This window comes from Mesoplodon mirus (assembly GCF_964341445.2).
Source record: "Mesoplodon mirus genome assembly, chromosome: 9".
NCBI classification, from domain to species: Eukaryota; Metazoa; Chordata; class Mammalia; order Artiodactyla; family Ziphiidae; genus Mesoplodon; species Mesoplodon mirus.
Genome location: NC_138985.1, coordinates 78,715,107 through 78,736,955, shown reverse-complemented (window position 1 = coordinate 78,736,955; position 21,849 = coordinate 78,715,107). Strand labels below are relative to the sequence as shown.

The window sequence follows — 21,849 nt, the reverse complement described above, 5'->3', positions numbered from 1 at the left end:
TTCTCCATGGTTCTAACCTACTTGGAATATAAAGAGATGACAACACACAACACCAGGTTCGAGATTCCAAGTCTGTTTTCCATTGCACTGTTTCTGAGGGATGGAACTCATACTCCCAGAAGCAATAGTGGTTGCACAGGCCGGCCAATGATTTTCAACGAAGAGGGCACATCAGACCTTCCAGGAGAGGTTGAAGATGTGGCAGAGAGATGCTAGTTTAGAAAAAATACCTCTATTTTGGTCCTTATCTACATGCTTCCCCACCCCTCTTATCACTATTTTCTGCATTAATATAAAGAAATAAATCTATGAATTCTAAACTGCAGGTATTACTTGTGCAATGTAATTTTAATATAAAGTTTAATAATAACAAAACCCTAATGCATTGTCAAAATGCTTACAACTTCCCATAAAGTAAAAAAATCACCTCATGGGCAACCAAGCAGCAATAGTCTTAATAGTTGGAATGCCAATGATATATTGCTACATTTTTTCATTTATTTTCATGTTTCCAAATATACAAAGCAAGTTCTGTTTCACTCTCTCCCTACCCCATTTCATCATTTTGAACTCTGAACTTCAAACCCATAAATGTTTCTTCTATTAAAAAAGAAGCACTTTTAGTGTGAAAAGATCTTTATTTCAAAATAAAGAGCACAAGGTCTTACATAGCAGATAAAATTAGTGTTACTGCCCTCAGAGGTCAAGGCTAGCAAATTTTCTGGCATATACAAATTCATTATGAATAACAGATGGACTGAATGGCCTGTAAGTGCAGCTGTAAGGTCTCATGGTATAATTCCCTTTGTTGATCCCAGTGACAAAATTATTAGGTTCCATTTAAAATTGAAAATAATAGCAGCTTTTCCAGAAGATCTAGCTCCCAAAATTGTATCCAGAACTCATCTAAGATCTTAAGTTAAATACCTTGTATATCTATATCATTATAATCAATATTTCTGACAACCACAGCGTAAGAAATTTAACCTCAGTTAATAGTTTTTCTCATCATGAAATCAAGTGAAATACTATATTTTTGCTTTCTTCATAAATAGAAAATGACCACACACTACAAACACTTTATTCATGTTTACTGATTATACAGAGAATATTCAATAACCAGAACTCATCATTTGCAATACTATACATTAAATTATAAGATAACCCCTACTACAAAAGCTATCTGTTGACCCAAGATAAAAAACTGTCTCTAGAGTTTAAATACATTAGAAATTATTTTTTTTAAAAAAAGAGAAATTAGAAAGTGGTCTTCAAATGCTAAAAACCTAGAAGAATTCTCCAACATCTGCTCTCTTATCTCGACATTTGCTTCGAGCTTTTGTTCGAGCTTTGAAGGCAGCAGAATTATATAAATGCTGAAATGAAGAAAAGGAAAATACAGATGAGCCACTAAGGCTTCAGATATTCTTATAAAGTTAAAAAAAAGATAAATAAAAAAATCACAAAGGAAAGAAATGAACTAATTTGACTCTAGAAATATTTTAAATGTTTATAAGACAGACAGAAGAATGAGGGGGAAAATTAACACATTATAGTTCATGGCTATTCTGTATGAAAAAAAATAGCCAAACATGTAAAATACCAAGAAAATTCCAGCCAAAAAAATTTTTTAAGTATATAAACATTTATTCTGATCAAGGAAAAGACAAATCATGAATTAATGTGAAGAAAATACTCAACTTTGCTGTTAATTAAAATAATAAGGAAAAATATCATAAGGTTTCATTCAAACTAACAAATTTTTAAAATTATAAAACCCAATGCTGTCAAATATGTGTGTAATAACTACATGCTTTCATTCACCACTGAAAATAATTTAAAATGATAGAATTATTTTGGAAGGTAATTTGGCAATGCATATCAAAAAATCAATCAAGCCCTGTAGTCCCATGCAAGGATTTCTTCCAAGAAATAATTCAAAAGAGAAATTATGTAAAAATGTTAGTATTTATTTAAAAGTTTTAAAATACCCAACAATCAATTATATGGCCATCAAAATAATGTAAAGATTCTTTATAATATACAATTAAACAATTCAGACCCACTAGGATGGCTATAATTTAAAACAAAAGTAAAACCAAAAAAGTGTTGGTAGGGATGTCAAAATTTGAACTCTTATACTGCTAGTGGGAATGCAAAATGCACTACAGTCACTGTAGAAAACAGTTTGGTGGTTCCTTAAAAAGTTAAACACAGAATTACCACGTGACCAAGCAACTCCACTCCTAGGTATACAACTAAAAGAATCAAAAACAGGTGCTCTAACAAAAACTTGTACATATATGTTCATAGCAGCACGATTTAAAAGGCCAAAAAGTGGAAACAAGCCAAATGTCCACCAACTAACGAACAGATAAACATGTGGCATATCCACACAATGAAGGATTATTTGGCCACAAAAAGGACTGAAGTAATGACACGCTACAACATGGATGAACCTGGCAACATTATGCTAAATGAAAAAAAACAGTCACAAAAGGTCACATTATATGATTCTATGTATACGAAATATCCAGAATAGGTAAATCCAGAGATAGAATGCATATTAGTGACTGTCAGCAGCTGGGAGGAGAAGAGGGGAGGGGAACGGAGAATGAATACTTAATGGACATAAGGTTCCTTTTGAGGTAGTGAAAATGTTTGGAAACTAGATAGTGGTGACAGTTGTGCAACACTGTAAGTGTACTAAATGCCACTAAATTGTACAGTGTAGAATAGTTTATTTTATGTTATGTGAATTTTACCTTAGTAAAAAAAATAAAAATATAAGGGTTTTTGAAATGTTAAATAAAAATATTAACCACTATTTAATGTTACAAACTCTCTGAGCACATTTGTTTCCTCATTTGTAAAATGAATCTGGTACTTACTAAGTTTAGGCTCAGTTACCTGATACGAAAGAAGCACTGTGTAAATATTTATCCTTAACTATATAAACTTCAAAGAGCAAAAGGAAACAAAAGACGAAAATAGCTTCTATGTTAATAGGATTATGGATAAAAATTTTTCATCATAACCCTCCATACTCTAAATGCAGTGAAGTTTCTATACTTTTAGTCCAGCTACCCTGTGTCTGAAACATCACGAGAACTAAAATCTCACAGACATAGCTAAATACCTATCACCTGGCAGATTCAAAGCTTTGGCTCCACTTTTCTTCTGTGCATTCAGTTCTATTGAAAACAAAAACCAAACCTACCCTTTCAAAACGAGAAATCTTCATTGATTTAAGTGTTGCAGCATCAAGCATCACTGGGGGTCCAAGTTCAAAAACATTGCGAAGGAATTCATTTGACTTAAATAAAAGAGAAAGGTAATAAGGCTCAGTATTAAATATCAGCTCTTTTTTTTTAACTACATAAAGTGAAATCTGATTAACAGAAGTTATGTAGAGCTTATAAATATGAATGTAAGTCACTTATTTTCTTTGTTTCTCATAAGACCAAATGGTTTTCCAATGCCTTGAATTCAAGAAAGCTATGTCAAACTATCTGCTTCCCTACAAAGATATCAATAGTATTCCAACAGCCATATAGATGCTCCACTAGGCTTACACAATACAAAAACAAAAAGAAGAGTTTCATATTTATTCAATTTAACTTTCAAAAATAAATTTGCTATTTTGCATATCATATGCTGAAAACATTCTGTATATTCAAACTAACTTCAAAAGCCAGTTAAGTAAGGTAGATTTAAAACTCCTCCCTAATTTAAAAGCAAACATACAGAAAGGATATCACCCACTCACCTGCAAGTGGTACTGCATCCCTGATCCAAGAACCTCCTTAAAGGTGTCATATGTATGTTTTTTGACCCAGCAATCAATATACATGCGTTCAGGACCAAATTTAACAGTTTCTGTTGGAAAATCCCGTTCCTGGCCAATAGAAGAACAACAATTGTAAGAGGAACCAAAATGATCTAAAGAGATCCTACATAAACACAATTTCTAAATAGACATGTATATGGTGAAATGAATAATGTGGTTTAAACCGATACCTCCATCCCTGAAATATAAATAAACTAGAAAGTGGAACTACTATCCCACGTATAAGGGTATAGAATTTGCTTAGTTGTAGTAGACTTGAAGACACAACTAAGTTTGGATAAATATTAATGGCAAAACCACCTTGTTGTGAATGTTTTTAAATTTCAAAAGCACTCAACAAACTTGGTGAAAATGTCAGGTATTTATACTGGTCTAGGATTGGCAGGGGCGGAGGGAGGGTAGGTTACAGGACAAGTCAGAAAGACAAGATATCCTCACAAGTCAGTGGTGAAATGGGGGGAAGCAGAAATCTAGGAAAGGAAGGGAAGATAAATGGGGTTTACAGACCAACCATCAAGGAGTATCTATTACAGCATTAAGTGGCCTACCTCTACCGCCCTCAGGATGTCTCTGAACACCGACCGCTGCTTTCTCTTGTCCACTTTGGCCCGGTGCTTATTTCCATCTGTAGCCAAAGCCCTAAGCATTTGAGTCAAAGACTCCATGTCTTCGTAAAAAAAGTCCTGGTCAGAAAAAAAAATTTGGTTTTGTTTGTGGTTTGTTGTTTCTTTCCCCCCAAGTTCTTCTAGAGTTAACAAAAAACAGTCCACCTTGGAAATATCCAACAGAGTTACAAAGAACAACACAAATCTTTGAGCTATTTAGAGATCTTGGCACAGATACACATATAAACACTTATTGTCATGCAAAAATTTAATCCAGAAATGTTGCCTACAAGATGATACACTACCACCAAACAATGAACATTCCTCTTCCAAGTATAACCAGATGCATTCAGCCAATGCTTACCGTGTTCCTACTGTATTCAAGACATTACTGGGATTTCCAAGTTCAGTGATAGTCAGGTACACATAAACCAATATAGCTTCTACCCACTGGCTCCCTAGTCCCCAAAGCACATATTCCCAGAATTCCAAATATTCTTATTCCAAAAGGGCAAGCTATCAGTAATGCTTTTTAAAGCACCTAATTTCTAATTTATTGGCCATATTTCAAATAAGCAACCGAGTATTTACATCAGGTGCACAACTCAAGTGATTAAATTATTTAAGAAAGGAAGATATTTTAATCCCTTTTGGAGGGAAGCCACAAAATGTATTACTATTTGCTATGACCTTAAGTTGACTATGGGCTTCCTTTTTACAGTTTAAGTGGCTATACTTTGAAAGTCTCTTTATTTTGGGTGTTTTTACTCCCTGATTAAATTTTACAACCACATTAAACTAAAAGATGATTCCAAGTTCTTTAGCTGACCAAAACTAGAGCAGACACTCATGGAAGCCAGAAGGTGGCCCACCTCCAGTTCTAGTTATTAATGCCTATTTAACATTTTTTGCATTGGTGGTAACAATCACTTAACTTATCCTATTAAAACAAACAGCTCAGACTTCCCTGGTGGTGCAGTGGGTAAGAATCCACCTGCCAATGCAGGGGACACGGGTTCGATCCTTGGTCCGGGAAGATCCCTCATGCCATGGAGCAACTAAGCCCATGCACCACAACTACTGAGCCTGCACTCTAGAGCCCGAGAGCCATAACTACTAAGCATGCACACCACAACTACTGAAGCCTGCACATCCTAGAGCCCGTATGCCACAACTGAGCCCGCATGCTGCACCTACTAAAGCCCGTGCACCTACAGCTCATGCTCTGCAACAAGAGAAGACACCGCAATGAGAAGCCCGCACACTGCAACGAAGAGGAGCCCCCGCTCCCCGAAACTAGAGAAAGCCCACATGCAGCAACAAAGACCCAACGCAGCCAAAAATAAAAAAAATAAAACAAGCAGCTCTTATTCTAGGCATTCTTCACCCTGTATACATAATTGTTCAATCTCCAAAAATATGATTTCTTTTAACGTCTAAAATGAAAAAAATTATTACACTCATGGAAAGTAAGCTTGAAATTAACATTCTTTTTTTTTTAATTTATTTATTTTTGGCTGTGTTGGGTCTTCGTTGCTGTGCGCAGGCTTTCTCTAGTTGTGGCGAGCGGGGGCTACTCTTTGTTGCGGTGGCTTCTCTTCTTGCGGAGAACAGGCTCTAGGTGCACAGGCTCAGCAGTTGTGGCTCACGGGCTTAGTTGCTCCACAGCATGTGGGATCTTCCCGGACCAGGGCTCGAACCCGTATCCCCTGCATTGGCAGGCAGATTCTTAACCACTACGACCAGGGAAGCCCCAGATATTCTTAATTTAAAGTATTTTCTCATTGTCAGTATTTTAGAGATTGTATATTCTTAACTGTTCTAACAAATGTTTTCTTCAAATGTTCTGATTCAACTTCCTATGTCTGAGTTAGCTGGAAATAACACCTGTCAAGAAGATTTTCATCTAGAAAAGCAGGTACCAAAGCTGATAAGATACATGATCTGTATATTTAAATTCCAATAAATTTGATTCCAGCATAACAAAACGGGAATCATTTTACTGCTAGAAACAAATACATTTCAGGGACTGGAAGTTCTCTACTCATTTCATTGACTACTTGTTCTTTTGTATTATTCTCAAAAAGAAAATTTATGGAAGATTTAAAAATATATATATGGGAGAATACACCAAAAATTAACAAGACTTTATGCATTACCTTAATTTGTTCTAAGAACTGGGAACTACTGCTAGTGGTCTCAACAATCTTACCTCCCAGCATACATCTGGCCATGTCTGAAGACATTTTTGGTTATCATCATCTGCCAGGAGGTGCTACTGGCCTCTAATGAGTAGAAGCTAGGGAAGCTGCTAAACATCCTGAAATGTACAAGACAGCGCCCCCTCCAACAACAAAAACTATCCAGCCCAACGTATCAACAGTGCTGAAGTTGAGAAACTCCATGGTAAATAATCTTAGCAATCAATAAAACTCAATCTAGTTTACGGAGTCTGAACCATTGAGTTGAATATAGTACTTGTGAAAATAAATATTAAGTACTGTAGGGAAATGTCTCCATAAAGTGCCTGTGCTTTAAAAAGAAAGAAAACATAAAATATAACAAAAATAGTCCATAAACAGCACCCCAAAGCCAATTTACTGAAGTTTGGGATAACTTAGCATAGTAAAACTTTACACTCAGGGACAAATGAAAAATGGGCTCCTAGAGGGACAAATACCTAACTCTTATCAATAATGATAAGAAAACTGCACAGTCATTGCCACACAACGGGGTCAAAAGTCCTAGATCAGAACCTCAAGCCTACTACTCACTATACCAAGTTTTAAAAATTACGAATCTGTTTCATCACCAGTAAAATGAAAATATCCACCCTCCCACCACATGATAGTTTTAAGGATTAAGTAAGACAGGAAATATAAATTTGCCCAATAAATTATGAAGCATGAACTATTATATCAATATTCTAGATTTAGAGGAATTTACATAGAATTGGACTTTTAAAAAATCAGTGTACTAATTACAGCTACATGAGGAAGTTTATTGTCATACAAAACAGGTTTTGCAGTCAGAACATCTATGTTTGAATCACAAACATCCATTACTTAGACATATATAACCTTGGGCATAATTATATTAGCAATCTGTGTCTCAGGTCCTCTGATATAAAAAGGGGATAGTTAATACTACCCACATCTCACAGGTTTATTTAAGGCCTAAGTAAAATATATTTATATAGTCTAAAAATATATAAAACACAGTACATAAACATCCATTATGCTACAGCTCTTTTATGATATAGCCTGTTTCAGTCTAACAATATAAATTCTTCAAATAGGTCAGCTAAAGATAATTATTTCATACTAAATGACTATAAGTTAAATGGTTTCAAAGGCTGAGTGGCATTAGAATGAAATGAAACCACAGAAAACTTTTAGAAGAGTTTAAATACACAGGATGAGATGCTTAAGGTCACAAAAATCATCCCTCAATCTAGTATTTCTATACAGAAGTCACTGGAGCACTGATTGTAAACAAAATGAAATAAGCTGGATCTTGCACAGCTGTCCTACGTGTTAAAAAATAATCACAGGGAAGCCTAACATTAAAACAGAATTTGAGGGCTTCCCTGGTGGCGCAGTGGTTGAGAGTCCGCCTGTCGATGCAGGGGACACGGGTTCGTGCCCCGGTCCGGGAAGATCCCACATGCCGCGGAGCGGCTGGGCCCGTGAGCCATGGCCGCTGAGCCTGCGCATCCGGAGCCTGTGCTCCGCAACGGGAGAGGCCACAACAGTGAGAGGCCCACGTACCGCAAAAAAAAAAAAAAACAGAATTTGATCTCTCCCCACTTCACCGCAAAGTGCTGACTACTATTTCTAGAATGGTTTTATCTGACTCTACTCAACTACAAAGACTTTTATTCTTTTCATTCCCTGCTAATTGAGGCAGAATGTCTCCATCAGGGTATGGAGACATTTTTACATGAGCCAGTTATCCTATAAACAAAGGCAAGAAATGAGAAGCACGTGGGGTTGTCCTTTCTGGAAATATAAAATCTAAGTGATTTAAGGCACGGGGAGTGTGTTGTGAGTCTTCAGATTTTCTTTGTTTCTGCTCTCTCTCTCCTGAAGCACTTCCCCTGTCAGCTTAGGTGGGGGATAGAGCAGGGAAAATTAGGGAAGGTCTGACTATACTATATTTTGGTATATTTTCCTGAATCAGCATATCACATGGCCCTCAGACCTATAATTCCACTCATTAAATAGTCCTTGTCTTGTTTTAAGTTACCCTAGAGAGCTCCTAAAAGGCCACTACTAGAGTACTAGCAAGAGGGAGGTAATACATGATTCAGTTAAGAGTGCAGGAACTGCTACCACTTACACTGTACTTGGCATGTGTTCCCAAGAACCATATTAGGTAGTGACTATTATTATCTCCATTGTAAACATATGGATACTGAGGCATAGAGAAGTTGCCCAACATCATCCTAATAAGGGTGGAAGACAGAATTTGAACCCAGGCAGAGCAGCTCCTAAGTACACTCTTCACCTGCTTGGATACATGGCAGACACACAAAGTAAACTAAGGGAGCTCTCACAAATGAAGGATTACTAATTCTTCATATCAACTTTGAACAAATAGCTATTATTAATATTTCACCAACTCATTCTTTAAAACCCAACCTAAAAGCCAGCTCTTCAGAGAGATTTTTACTAAGTCTCCCAAGCTGATTTCATCACATAGCTAGATTTCCAGGTTAATAATAACACAAAATAATTAATGTTAGCAAAAGGCTCTGAATAATTTGATGCCACACATGTGCTAAAAAAAATCTAATTTAAATCAACCTATGGTTTAACTAATTTTTTTGAACACCTTGTAACCACACTAACCCACCACCAGACACTCCCCACCTTTCAAAAAACTTAACAAAAATAGCAAAGACTGCTCCCTTCGGCAGCACATATACTAAAATTGGAATGATACAGAGAAGATTAGCATGGCCCCTGCACAAGGATGACTGGCAAATTCGTGAAGCATTCCATATTTTTAATCATAAAGATCAGATCAGAAACAAATGAAAAAGAAATGAAGGAAACGATAGCAAAGATCAATAAAACTAAAAGCTGGTTCTTTGAGAAGATAAACAAAATTGATAAACCATTAGCCAGACTCAACAAGAAAAGAAGGGAGAAGACTCAAATCAATAGAATTAGAAATGAAAAAGAAGTAACAACTGACACTGCAGAAATACAAAGGATCATGAGAGATTACTACAAGCAACTATATGCCAATAAAATGGACAACCTGGAAGAAATGGACAAATTCTTAGAAAAGCACAACCTTCCAAGAATGAACCAGGAAGAAAGAGCAAATAAGAACAGACCAATCTCAAGCACTGAAATTGAGGCTATGATTAAAAACCTTCCAACAAACAAAAGCCAAGGACCAGATGGCTTCACAGGAGAATTCTATAAAACATTTAGAGAAGAGCTAACACCTATCCTTCTCAAACTCTTCCAAAATATAGCAGAGGAGGGAACACTCCCAAACTCATTCTACGAGGCCACCATCACTCTGATGCCAAAACCAGACAAAGATGTCACAAAGAAAGAAAACTACAGGCCAATATCACTGATGAACATAGATGCAAAAATCCTCAACAAAATACTTGCAAACAGAATCCAACAGCACATTAAAAGGATCATACACTATGATCAAGTGGGGTTTATCCCAGGAGTGCAAGGATTCTTCAATATACGCAAATCAATCAACGTGATACACTATATTAACAAACTGAAGGAGAAAAACCATGTGATCATCTCAATAGATGCAGAGAAAGCTTTCAACAAAATTCAACACCAATTTATGATAAAAACTCTCCATAAAGTAGGCATAGACGGAACTTTCCTCAACATAATAAAGGCCATATATGACAAACTCACATCCAGTATCGTCCTCAATGGTGAAAAACCAAAACCATTTCCACTAAGATCAGGAACAAGACAAGGTTGCCCACTCTCACCACTATTATTCAACACAGTTTTGCAAGTTTTAGTCACAGCAATCAGAGAAGAAAAAGAAATAAAGGAAATAAAATCCAAATCGGAAAAGAAGAAGTAAAGCTGTCACTGTTTGCAGATGACATGACACTATACATAGAGAATCCTAAAGATGCTATCAGAAAACTACTAGAGCTAATCAATGAATCCGGTAAAGTAGCAGGATATAAAATTAATGCACAGAAATCTCTTGCATTCTTATATACTAATGATGAAAAATCTGAAAGTAAAATTAAGAAAACACTCCCATTTACCATTGCAACAAAAAGAATAAAATATCTAGGAATAAACCTGCCTAAGGAGACAAAAGACCTGTATGCAGAAAATTATAAGACACTGATGAAAGAAATTAAAGGGGATACAAATAGATGGAGAGATACACCATGTTCTTGGATTGGAAGAATCAACATTGTGAAAATGACTATACTTCCCAAAGAAATCTACAGATTCAGTGCAATCCCTATCAAACTACCACTGGCATTTTTCACAGAACTAGAACAAAAAATTATACAATTTGTATGGAAACACAAAGACCTTAAGAAAGAAAAACAGAGCTGGAGGAATCAGGCTCCCTGACTTCAGACTATATTACTAAGCTACAGTAATCAAGACAGTATGGTACTGGCACAAAAACAGAAATATAGATCAATGGAACAGGATAGAAAGCCCAGAGATAAACCCACGCACATATGGTCACCTTATCTTTGATAAAGGAGGCAAGACTATACAATGGAGAAAAGACAACCTCTTCAATAAGTGGTGCTGGGAAAACTGGACAGCTACATGTAAAAGAATGAAATTAGAACACTCCCTAACACCATACACAAAAATAAACTCAAAATGGATTAAAGACCTAAATGTAAGGCCAGATACCATCAAACTCTTAGAGGAAAACATAGGCAGAACACTCTATGACATAAATCACAGCAAGATCCTTTTTGACCCACCTCTTAGAGAAATGGCAATAAAAACAAAAATAAACAAATGGGACCTAATGAAACTTCAAAGTTTTTGCACAGCAAAGTAAACCATAAACAAGATGAAAAGACAACCTTCAGAATGGGATAAAATATTTGCAAATGAAGCAACTGACAAAGGATTAATCTCCAAAACATACAAGCAACTCATGCAGCTCAATATCAAAAAAACAAACAACCCAGGGCTTCCCTGGTGGCGCAGTGGCTGGGAGTCCGCCTGCCGATGCAGGGGACACGGGTTCGTGACCCGGTCCGGGAAGATCCCACATGCCGCGGAGCGGCTGGGCCCGTGAGCCATGGCCGCTGAGCCTGTGCGTCTGGAGCCTGTGCTCCGCAACAGGAGAGGCCACAGCAGTGAGAGGCCTGCATACCGCAAAGAAGAAAAAAAAAAAAAAAAACCCAATCCAAAATGGGCAGAAGACCTAAATAGACATTTCTCCAAAGAAGATATACAGATTGCCAACAAACACATGAAAGAATGCTCAACATCATTAATCATTAGAAAAATTCAAATCAAAGCTACAGTGAGATATTATCTCACACCAGTCTGAATGGTCATCATCAAAAAATCTACAAACAGTAAATGCTGGAGAGGCTGTGGAGAAAAGGGAACCCTCTTGCACTGTTGGTGGGAATGTAAATTGATACAGTCACTATGGAGAACAGTATGGAGGTTCCTTAAAAAACTAAAAATAGAACTACCATACGACCCTGCAATCCCACTACTGGGCATATACCCTGAGAAAACCATAATTCAAAAAGAGTCATGTACCAAAATGTTCATTGCAGCTGTATTTACAATAGCCAGGACATGGAAGCAACCTAAGTGTCCATCAACAGATGAATGGATAAAGAAGATGTGGCACATATATATATAATGGAATATTACTCAGCCATAAAAAGGAACGAAACTGAGTTATTTGTAGTGAGGTGGATGGACCTAGAGACTGTCATACAGAATGAAGTAAGTCAGAAAGAGAAAAACAAATACCGTATGCTAACACATATATATGGAATCTTAAAAAAAAAAACAAAAAAGAAAGAAAATGGTCAGAAGAACCTAGGGGCAAGATGGGAATAAAGATGCAGACCTACTAGAGAATGGACTTCAGAGTACAGGGAGGGGGAAGGGTAAGCTGGGACAACGTGAGAGAGTGGCATGGCCATATATACACTACCAAACGTAAAATAGATAGCTAGTGTGAAGCAGCCCCATAGCACAGGGAGATCAGCTCGGTGCTTTGTGACCACCTAGAGGGGTGTGATAGGGAGGGAGATGCAAGGGGGAAGAGATATGGGGACATATGTATATGTATAAGTGATTCACTTTGTTATAAAGCAGAAACTGACACAACATTGTAAAGCAATTATACTCTAATAAAGATGCTAGAAAAAAAAATCACAATGAGGAATCACCTCACACCTATTAGGATAGCTATCATCGAAAAGACAAGAGGTAACAAATACTGGTGAGGATGTGGAGAAAAGGGAACACTTGTGCACTGTTAGTGGGAATGTAAATTGGTGCAGGTACTTTGGAAAATAGTATGGATGTTCCTCAAAAAATTCAAAATAAAATTCCTACTGCAAAAAAAAAAAGCAAACAAAACACTAGGTTGTTTTATAACCCAGTTCATTTTTGTCTTTGACAAGGACTTCAGTCAAATTAAATACATCTGGATGAGTTCTGGCTATCACATATTATTTATTAAGTCAGAGAACGTAAGATATGTAGGTAGTAATATATTTACATTTATGCATATTTAAACAAATCAACACATACACTTTAAACTGCATCATTAGTTCACTTTTAAGATGCATTTCAAAGGAAAAAGAAAAGAAATTACCATTTCTAGTCAGTAGAGGAATACAAAATTAAAAACGGGGACATCTGGCTTCTGTGCCTTGAGGTTAAGGAGCCATTAAGTAGCTCAATAAAATTACATGGATTGCTAAACTTCAGTCCTCCAATTTCTCACATAAGGAGACTCATTAGCTACTGACAGCATTAATAACTTACTTTTACCTCGTACCTGCTCTCTTTCAAAGTAAGGAGGGATGTGGGGGGCAACGAAACACAGGCCTAGAATGGAATGTGAATAAGCAAGGCAACCCAGAACACGTATTAATCTTATTTAGAATTATCCACTGTTAAATAACTTATTTAATTGCAGACAAAGTTTCATTCCAGAAATAGTCTTTCTCCTTAAATTAAGAAGCAGCTAGTAAGTAACCCAAGATTCATAATAGAGGTCACAAACCAGGGTGACCAAATGTCCCATACAGCCTAAGACAAAGGGTTTCCTAGAACACAGGACTTTTCAGTGCTAAACTTGGAATACCATCAGGATGGTGGATCACCTATTGGTCACCTATCACAAACTCAAATACCTTCAAAAGCCAAACTGTGGTTTAAAAAAAAAAGCAACTATGAGTCGACAGTGGTAGAGAACTGCAAAGCACATGTCCCAGACTAAAGGGCCATGTTTATTTCCATCTTTGGCTTAAAAGTTAAACATAACAGTAACTAAACTCATCTGACTTAATCCCAAACCTATGTTGACTTAATATTTCATTCATTTGTCCAACATTTATTATAAAGCATCCATGCATGAACTACCTTAATGTGTCTGATGTCTGAGAAATCCAAGCAGATCCAAAAGATTATACGGGACAACACTCTCCATGAGTAATAAGAGTGTACCTAAACTTCAGTTCTGTAGGCAGCAACAATTAAATATAATGAACTACACTTAAATATTGCTCTACCAACCCCTATTGGTTTATGCTCTTAAAAGTATTACATCACCACTAAGAAGCAGGACGATCAATCACTAGGTTCTCAGTGGGCCATGCTCTAAAGTTATCATCCACTTCTTAATTGTGAGGATTATGATGGAATAATGGTCCTTGTGATGCAAGCTTTTTGTTTTACCTATCAGATACTTACACTCTCTATTCCTCTGGCCAATTCAAACAGAAGTGCCAGAGATTCACCAGCAGCTATTCTCATGTTTACATCATCAGAAGAGAGGAGGCTTGGAAGTTTATGGAAATGCCTAGAAAATAGTCAGTCATTATTATGTGAACACAACCGATTATGTCAATAAATGTTGATTTTATAAAATAAGAAACTAAAAATACATACACTTCAAGCTTTTTCTTCACTTCATTGATTGGGCATATGGTCAGTAATAATGTCCACATGAGAAGCGAGCTGATATGAAGCGCTATAGTAGGGGTGCTGCAGACAACGTTAGTGTCTTTCTCTTTGAGATAGGACTTGGTGAAGATATTTTCCAAACACTGCAGAGTTGAATACAGCTCCTAATGCATAAGAACAGGAAATAAGGTACCATCTTAAATGAGAAATGTGCAAACAACTGGATTCATAAGGTTGTCTACTTACAGTAATGTCATCTGTGGCAATAAAACAGCAAACAGCAAAGCAAGTTGCACACTAAAAAAAGCAAAATGAAAACAGACATTAATGTTTGCCATTTTCTTATTAATTCTACATCTTCCTGCTTTTATAATTCAATGTGAAAAATTTCTCAACTACATGACTACATTAGGTCCCAAGTACAGTATTAAAAAGAAAGAAAGAATATAAGGTCAAAAGTTAAGGGAAGTGGGTTTTGGCTAAAACCCACTAAGGTCTGCTACTAAACTCAGAGTATGACTTTAGGGAAGTTACTCCATTTCTCTCAGGTTTTCCTTCATTAATCTAGCAGATCATTTCAAACTTCAACTCCAACTCAAAGACAGAGATAAGTGTGGACATTTGAGATAAAGAAACCTACTCTATTAAAAACCTTTAAAACACAAATCTCAAAAAATTTAAATAGCTGTCCTCAAACTTCCGACTTAAAGAAGGATCTCATTAACTCAGATTTTACTTATTTTGGAATATGTTGAAAAGAGGTTGGGAATCCTATAATTGTTTATTTTTTTGGGGGGGGGATGCTAAACAAGTGAGTACACAGTCCAAGATTACCAAGGTAATCTTACCTAATAAAACAGATTCAGAATATCTATATACAATCTATCTGCAACATAAATAGGAGCCATGAATTCTCAGAACACTGCTCTAACAATTTAATCATATAAAAACAAAATTTGAAATTCGTAAGGCTTTATTATTCTTCATTTCCCTTTTCCCCGTATGTTATCACTAAAATTCCCTCATGTTGCTCCAAGTACCATTAAAGCTTAAAGCTTAAGTCTTTAAAGTCGTCATTCATATGCCCAGGTTTCAGCTAGTTCTGTTCTAGTAATATGAGGACACTTGTAATATTAATCTGCTTGGTGTCACTATTTTATTTTCATTAGTTTATCCTGGTGAAAATTGGACATTGTTAAAATTCAAAAGTAGCCTACACATTATTCTTAGTAAAGAAAAATTTCAATCTATCATCCCTTCTCCTAAGTAAGCAGCAGAAGCAAGGCCACATCTCTCCTTTTGATTACTAAGAGAAATGGCAGATTAAAAATTAGGACTGCCTACGTTTAATAAAGATTCCTTCTGCTAATATGCAGAAGACTGCTAGTTTTTTTATTTTTTTATTTTAATTCACAGCAAGAGTGAGAAGGATGAAGAAAGGGCCTTTAGATGACCACATAAACCCACATGCAACCAAAATTAAGTGATCACCTCAAATGTCTGATCAATAGTGTTTTCTGTCAAACATTTCAAATACCCCATACTCCTGCACAATTTAAAAGTTGCATGAAACAACACAAAAAGGAAGAACAGAAAGATAAAGAGCAAAAGCGTGAGTAAATATTTTAGGATTACTAAATATTGCGGGGCAGAGATTCCTATAATGTCACCGAACTCCTATTCCTTTGCCTCTGGGAGAAAGAGCTAGACTATTCCCAGCAGCCATACAGTTGGTAAACCAAGGAACTCTTGGCAGAAGCGATGTGTCTCTGTCCTCTAGCTTTCCCCATCTAGCTACCATAGTTGCCATCTGAAAGGACCTAGAGGTAGGGCAGAGATGCACGATGGATGCCTAGGGACCCTGCTGACTTGACTGGGCAGTGATATAAACAAGAAGTTAACTTTTATTAAGCCACTAAGACTTCAGGGTTTATCTGATACAAAGATTAATGTCATTTACCGTAAGTAATACTAAAGAGGAAGCTAATTTGAATAATCAGTATTAAAAAGCTTTAAACTGGTTCTCTTGTTAGGAAAACAGCTTAAGATTCAAATCCACTAAAATTAAATTTTTAACATCTATTAAGACTCTTAAGATTCTTAAGGTCCATAACATTCAAATCTTAAAATCCATTAAGATCCAAATCCACTTTTTAAATCCACTACAACCACCTCATGTTTCTGTGAATAAAGCAAAACATGTTCATGTGATCATTTAAATCACTTATTAGCACACCAAAAACCAACAACCAAAAAAAAAACAAAAACAAAACCCCCACAACCCACAGTCTTAAGTGTTGCAAGTGGTATGTATCAATTAGAGAATGAAAGCTATTCCAAACCCCAAAACCAGATGAATATTTCACAAGTCAGAGTTTCAGAGTTTCCTACATCTACCAAATCCACCTGTGTAACTACAGCATTCAGCTCTCTCATAAGGACTTTTAGGCCACAACAGCCAGAATTTTTTTTTAAAAACCACTCCATTATATTTCTTAGAATAAAAAGTAACCACACAATAAACATTGTCTAGACTATTTCTTTAAGCTCCAATAAAAACTGGATCATCCTAAATAACTCAACATAGCACTGTATTTCATATCGGCAAATGATGTTCAATTTCAAACATGTAGAAATCTTCTCTATATGGGATGCTCTATTGAGTCTCAGAAAATTTAAGAGTGCAATTGTCATATTGAGCCTGCTCACTAAAATTAAAGACAAATGGGGGTGGTGGTGGGATGAATTGGGAGATTGGGATTGACATATACACACAAATACGGATAAAATAGAGAACTTATGAGAACCTGCTGTATAAATAAATAAATAAAATTAAATTAAAAAAACAAAGGGACAAATGAGAATAAAATGATAATAAAAAACCTGCTATATTTTTTAAAGATGTTGTTTTCCTAGATCATTCATCACAAGGTCTGGCTGTCATGCCTAGATAGATCTATAAATTAAAAAATCCTGTACTTACAGTTTGCCTAGCCTGGATACTAGCTGTTCCATCACAAATTATTTTCTTCAGGATCGGTCCAAGAGTCTTTAAAACCTCTTCACTTTCAATTCCAGGGCCCAACTGAATACAAAGAACAGATGCTAATGCTGCAGCTGCACGCTGCTCATCACCTTTACCTGTAAAAGAAGCCACAATGCAACTATGACAAATCATTTTCAACAGACTTATTAAGGCAGCAATCTCCCAAATTTGTTCAATTTCAAAATAGCATCTACCAATTATGAAACTCGTAATATGCTCAAGGCTTTGACATGAGCTATAAATCTAGTGAGGTTAAAGAGCTCAAACTCTGGAAATAGACCTCACTCAAATCCTAGATCTACCACGTATTAGCCAAATGATCTTCAACCAGTTACTCTTATTCTCAAAACATTTCCTCATCTGTGAAATGGAGATTAACACCAATTTTAAGGGAGTACTGTAACAGTTCAGCCAAATAATGCATTTCAAGCTGATCTGACCTTCCAAATCCTTCATGTACTCATAAAATAGTGCTCAAGTAGCCCTTGAATTAATCTGACAAGCATTTCAGATGTACACAGCCCATGAGGTAAACTAAACTTTCAGGGCTTCCTCCACCAGTGTTTTTTTGTTTTGTTTTTTTTAATAAATAAGGGATTAAAAATAAGGCATTCTTGGGAATTTCCTGGTGTTCCAGTGGTTAGGACTCTGAGCTCTCATTGCCGAGGGCTCGGGTTCCATCCCTGGTCGGGGAACAAAAAATCCCACAAGCTGCATGGTACGGCCAAAAAATAAAAATAAAAATATTGTAAAAATAAGGGATTCTTTAAAGCTATAGAAAATACGTTAATATAAAGGTAAATGTAAGTTAACTCTTGAGAACTGTATACACCAAAGGATTGGGGCAAGTTTTGAACTTAAGTTATTATCTGATAAATTAAATATTTATGCAGGTTGTAAGAAATTTTTAAAGGTCACCTAGTCTAATTACCTTGTGGATACAGTTTCAATGTAAACACTTTTAACAAAGCCATTGTAATATCTCAAAAAAGTTGGCTCTGTTATCAACTATACAAGTAACAAGGTATATAACTTTAGACCAGTCTCCTGTTTCCTAGGCCTTTCTTTTTCCTATACAATGAGAGGTGGATTAGATCAAAGGTTTCCAAACACCCATTCTTGACAAAGCTTTCACCTGAAGCAAAATGAGAATAAGAACATAAAGCTAAGCACATTCAATTTAAAGGAACATGTGTGCTTCCTACACTTTTGGTGCTAGAAATATTCTGTTGATAAAGTGATAACGATAGTTGAAGCTAATTATTTTCATAATGTCCTTACTTGGCAAAATAATTAAGCTGGCAGCCCCAAATCTTTTTAAATCTGGCAGTTCCTAAAATTGAAAGTTTGATAATACTAGACTTAATCTTTAAGGTCTCTCTTCATTCTTAAAAGTTCTGTATCATAAAAGTTCTATGATCATAATATGAATTCCAGAATCTCCATTACAAAGTTCTAGAATTCAAATATTCCAAGGGATATCCTGAAATGATGTCATTGACAGGTATGATTGATGTTTTAAATAAGAAAATGAGGTAGATAATTACTTTTTTAATTTTAGAAAAATGAAGTAGGATGGCTTATAAATAATACTTTTGGTTGACATCTGACACATGGTTTCAAGCCTTCCTTATATACAAAAGAATGGCAAACACCTCTTCTGATACAACTAAAGTTGATAATCCACCCCAATCCTTCCTAGTTTCAAACTGTTTATTACATAAACAAAGCAAAGCTAACAAGTTTGATTTTGAGTTCTAACAAGCCTGGCATATTCCCTGCCAATTACAAAGTTATAAGAGTGAGCCAGACTTCTAAGTGCTATTAACAAATATTACTGCACAGAAGGTAGCAAATTCCTTTTCAGTTCTGTGACTGTGACTCAAAAATATGGACATTACCTTTTTTCAGGCAGCGTTCAATGCTATCAGTTAAAGTCATTCTTCTTTCCAGAATAAATTCATAAAGCATCTTTGAAGCCAGTATATTTTTAATACCTTCAAGAGCTGCCTGCCTGGTCTTCGCACTGTTTAAAACAAAATGTAAGAGAAAGAATATCCAATTGGAGTATACCATCGGTCAATGAGACTTTTAAAAACTTAGCTTATTTCCCTCGCAACTTTTTCTATTTATAGATTATTTAAAATCTAATTTTCATCAAGCTCTCACAGTTCTTCAATAATAATTTAATTTTCATCTACAACTCACCTTATTACACAAAAGATTTTAAGCTACTCTGTATCATAATGTCTTCTGTTTATTAGTTTAATAACCACGATGTTAAATGACCACATAGAATTTTATAGTTTCAATGTATAAGACATGTTCTCCTACATTACATATTCAAGTAAACTCACACTTTTTTTTAACACTACAGAAGTCTAGAGTTCTTGTTTGAATCTTCTGGGCTTTTTAATTCCATTTGTTTTAAGTTGGTTCTAGAGCTACTGTTAAGTAAGAAAACAATTTAGCTTTGATACTTTTTGAAGTTTAGTTATACTTTCTAGTTGAAGATTAACTTTTAATTCAACAAATCCATTTCAGTTATCAAATACAGTTATGTGCTCTTATGCTGAACAATGACTAATCTTAGGCTATTAATCTAAATTCTAGTGGCATGTTCCTATCTACTGGTACATTAAAAGTCCAAAGGAATAAGAAACACTAAGATATACAAAGTAAACAAATCGAGCTTTAGAAAAACATAATGTTAAATGAAAGAACTGCACATATTTTAAATAAAAAGTGGCTGACAGAAATCACCCAGAAGAAAAGAGTTTCCAGTAATTCCTACCTCTTATCTAGGGTCAGGTCAATGAATCCCTTCAACTTATACTCTAAGTCTTCTTGAGTTCCTTCCTCATCGAGGACTTCTGGTCCTAAAGAATAATAAAAACCAACCACTGTAATTTAAATAGAAAAAAGCAGACAGGGAGCGGTAATAGTATACTTAGCTACAAGAATTCCTCCACCTAAATCATCCTTTTATCTAACGTTGCAAATCTTAACTGAAAACTCATACCATCTTCAGCAAAACTGGAAGGATCACTGTAACCACTGCAATGGCTCATTGTTTCAATCGATGCATCCTCATCACTAAAAGGTTGAACATTTCGATGCTGGCCACCTAATAGGTAAAAGAGGGTGAAGGTAAATGATTTTGTTGTCATATATGCAAATACTTAACTTGGGATTTTAAAATTTACTTACAAAAAATCCAGTAATAAAAACCCAAACTTATTTATGAGATGATTTTTTACAAAAGAATACACTTAAATTCCTAACATAAGTCAATTCACCTAATATGTATTTCAGTGCAGCAACTGTTTACAATATACATCAACTTCAGAAATATATCAATCATCTAACATGCAGCACCCATTTTTGGTGATACAAAAAGTGGTATTACAGATGAAAAAACTACTTCAAATCATGACAACAATGAAAACTGACCATCATAAGAATAAAACGAATATATGTTCCAATGAGAATAACTGGGCTTAGTAAACATTAACTGGTGAATGGGTTAGTTTTTAGGTTACACATGTCTTATGTGAAGGGGAATTTAAGAAATTAAGGGATGGTAGTTTTAAAGACAACTTGAATTGAGAGGGTCAAAAAAGGCTTAAAATTGAAGTTTTGGATGGGGATGTTGACAAGTGGATCCAAAATGGCATAGAAAGTAATGATAGGAATTGGATGAAGTAATTGATCACTAAAGAACTACAGTGCTGATGAGATGTGTATGAAATTATAAAGAGCTCTGATGGGCTATTTGGGTGATACCCAGTGCAGTGAACTACAGGATTTTTGTTCCTGAGTCATGGAAGTTGGAAGAGCTGAGAAGTCGTGTGAACTAGCGTGTGAATCACTTAAGAGGCAGGGCTTCTTAAGTGAGGACCACTTAAATGGTCCTCAAGCACTGCACAGAGGCCCTCCTTTCTCTCGGCCAGTACTCTATGGCAGACTTCACAGTGCCACGTCCACTGGAGACAGAAAGCATCAATTTGAGAGTCTTTACAGAACTGCCTCATTTTTGCAAGTAAAGAACTATGGGCAAGCTGCAAGCTGATCAAGACTGTAGACATGGTGTGTTTAAAATTGGGACTTTGCTTCAATAATTTTGAATTATTTAAGTGAGCAATGTTTAAGATTTGACTTTTTTCACATGCCGATTTCAAAAGT

At 35.7% G+C, this 21,849-nt stretch overlaps 1 protein-coding gene across 2 annotated transcripts in view; it reads right to left on the bottom strand.

Annotated features, from left to right (window-relative positions):
* Positions 1-618: 618 nt before the first annotated feature.
* IFRD1 (interferon related developmental regulator 1) overlaps positions 619-21,849 on the bottom strand; it is a 45,124-nt gene continuing 23,893 nt past the window's right edge. For both annotated transcript variants that reach the window (XM_082632810.1, XM_082632809.1), the window contains exons 2-12: positions 20,687-20,791; positions 20,459-20,543; positions 19,566-19,690; positions 17,602-17,759; positions 14,865-14,915; positions 14,604-14,782; positions 14,406-14,514; positions 4,399-4,533; positions 3,770-3,898; positions 3,221-3,316; positions 619-1,376 (exon numbers count right to left, since the gene is read on the bottom strand). In XM_082632810.1, the coding sequence (XP_082488936.1) occupies positions 1,287-1,376; positions 3,221-3,316; positions 3,770-3,898; positions 4,399-4,533; positions 14,406-14,514; positions 14,604-14,782; positions 14,865-14,915; positions 17,602-17,759; positions 19,566-19,690; positions 20,459-20,543; positions 20,687-20,791 (1,262 nt within the window). In that variant the 3' untranslated portion in view covers positions 619-1,286. The remainder of the gene's footprint in view (positions 1,377-3,220; positions 3,317-3,769; positions 3,899-4,398; positions 4,534-14,405; positions 14,515-14,603; positions 14,783-14,864; positions 14,916-17,601; positions 17,760-19,565; positions 19,691-20,458; positions 20,544-20,686; positions 20,792-21,849) is intronic.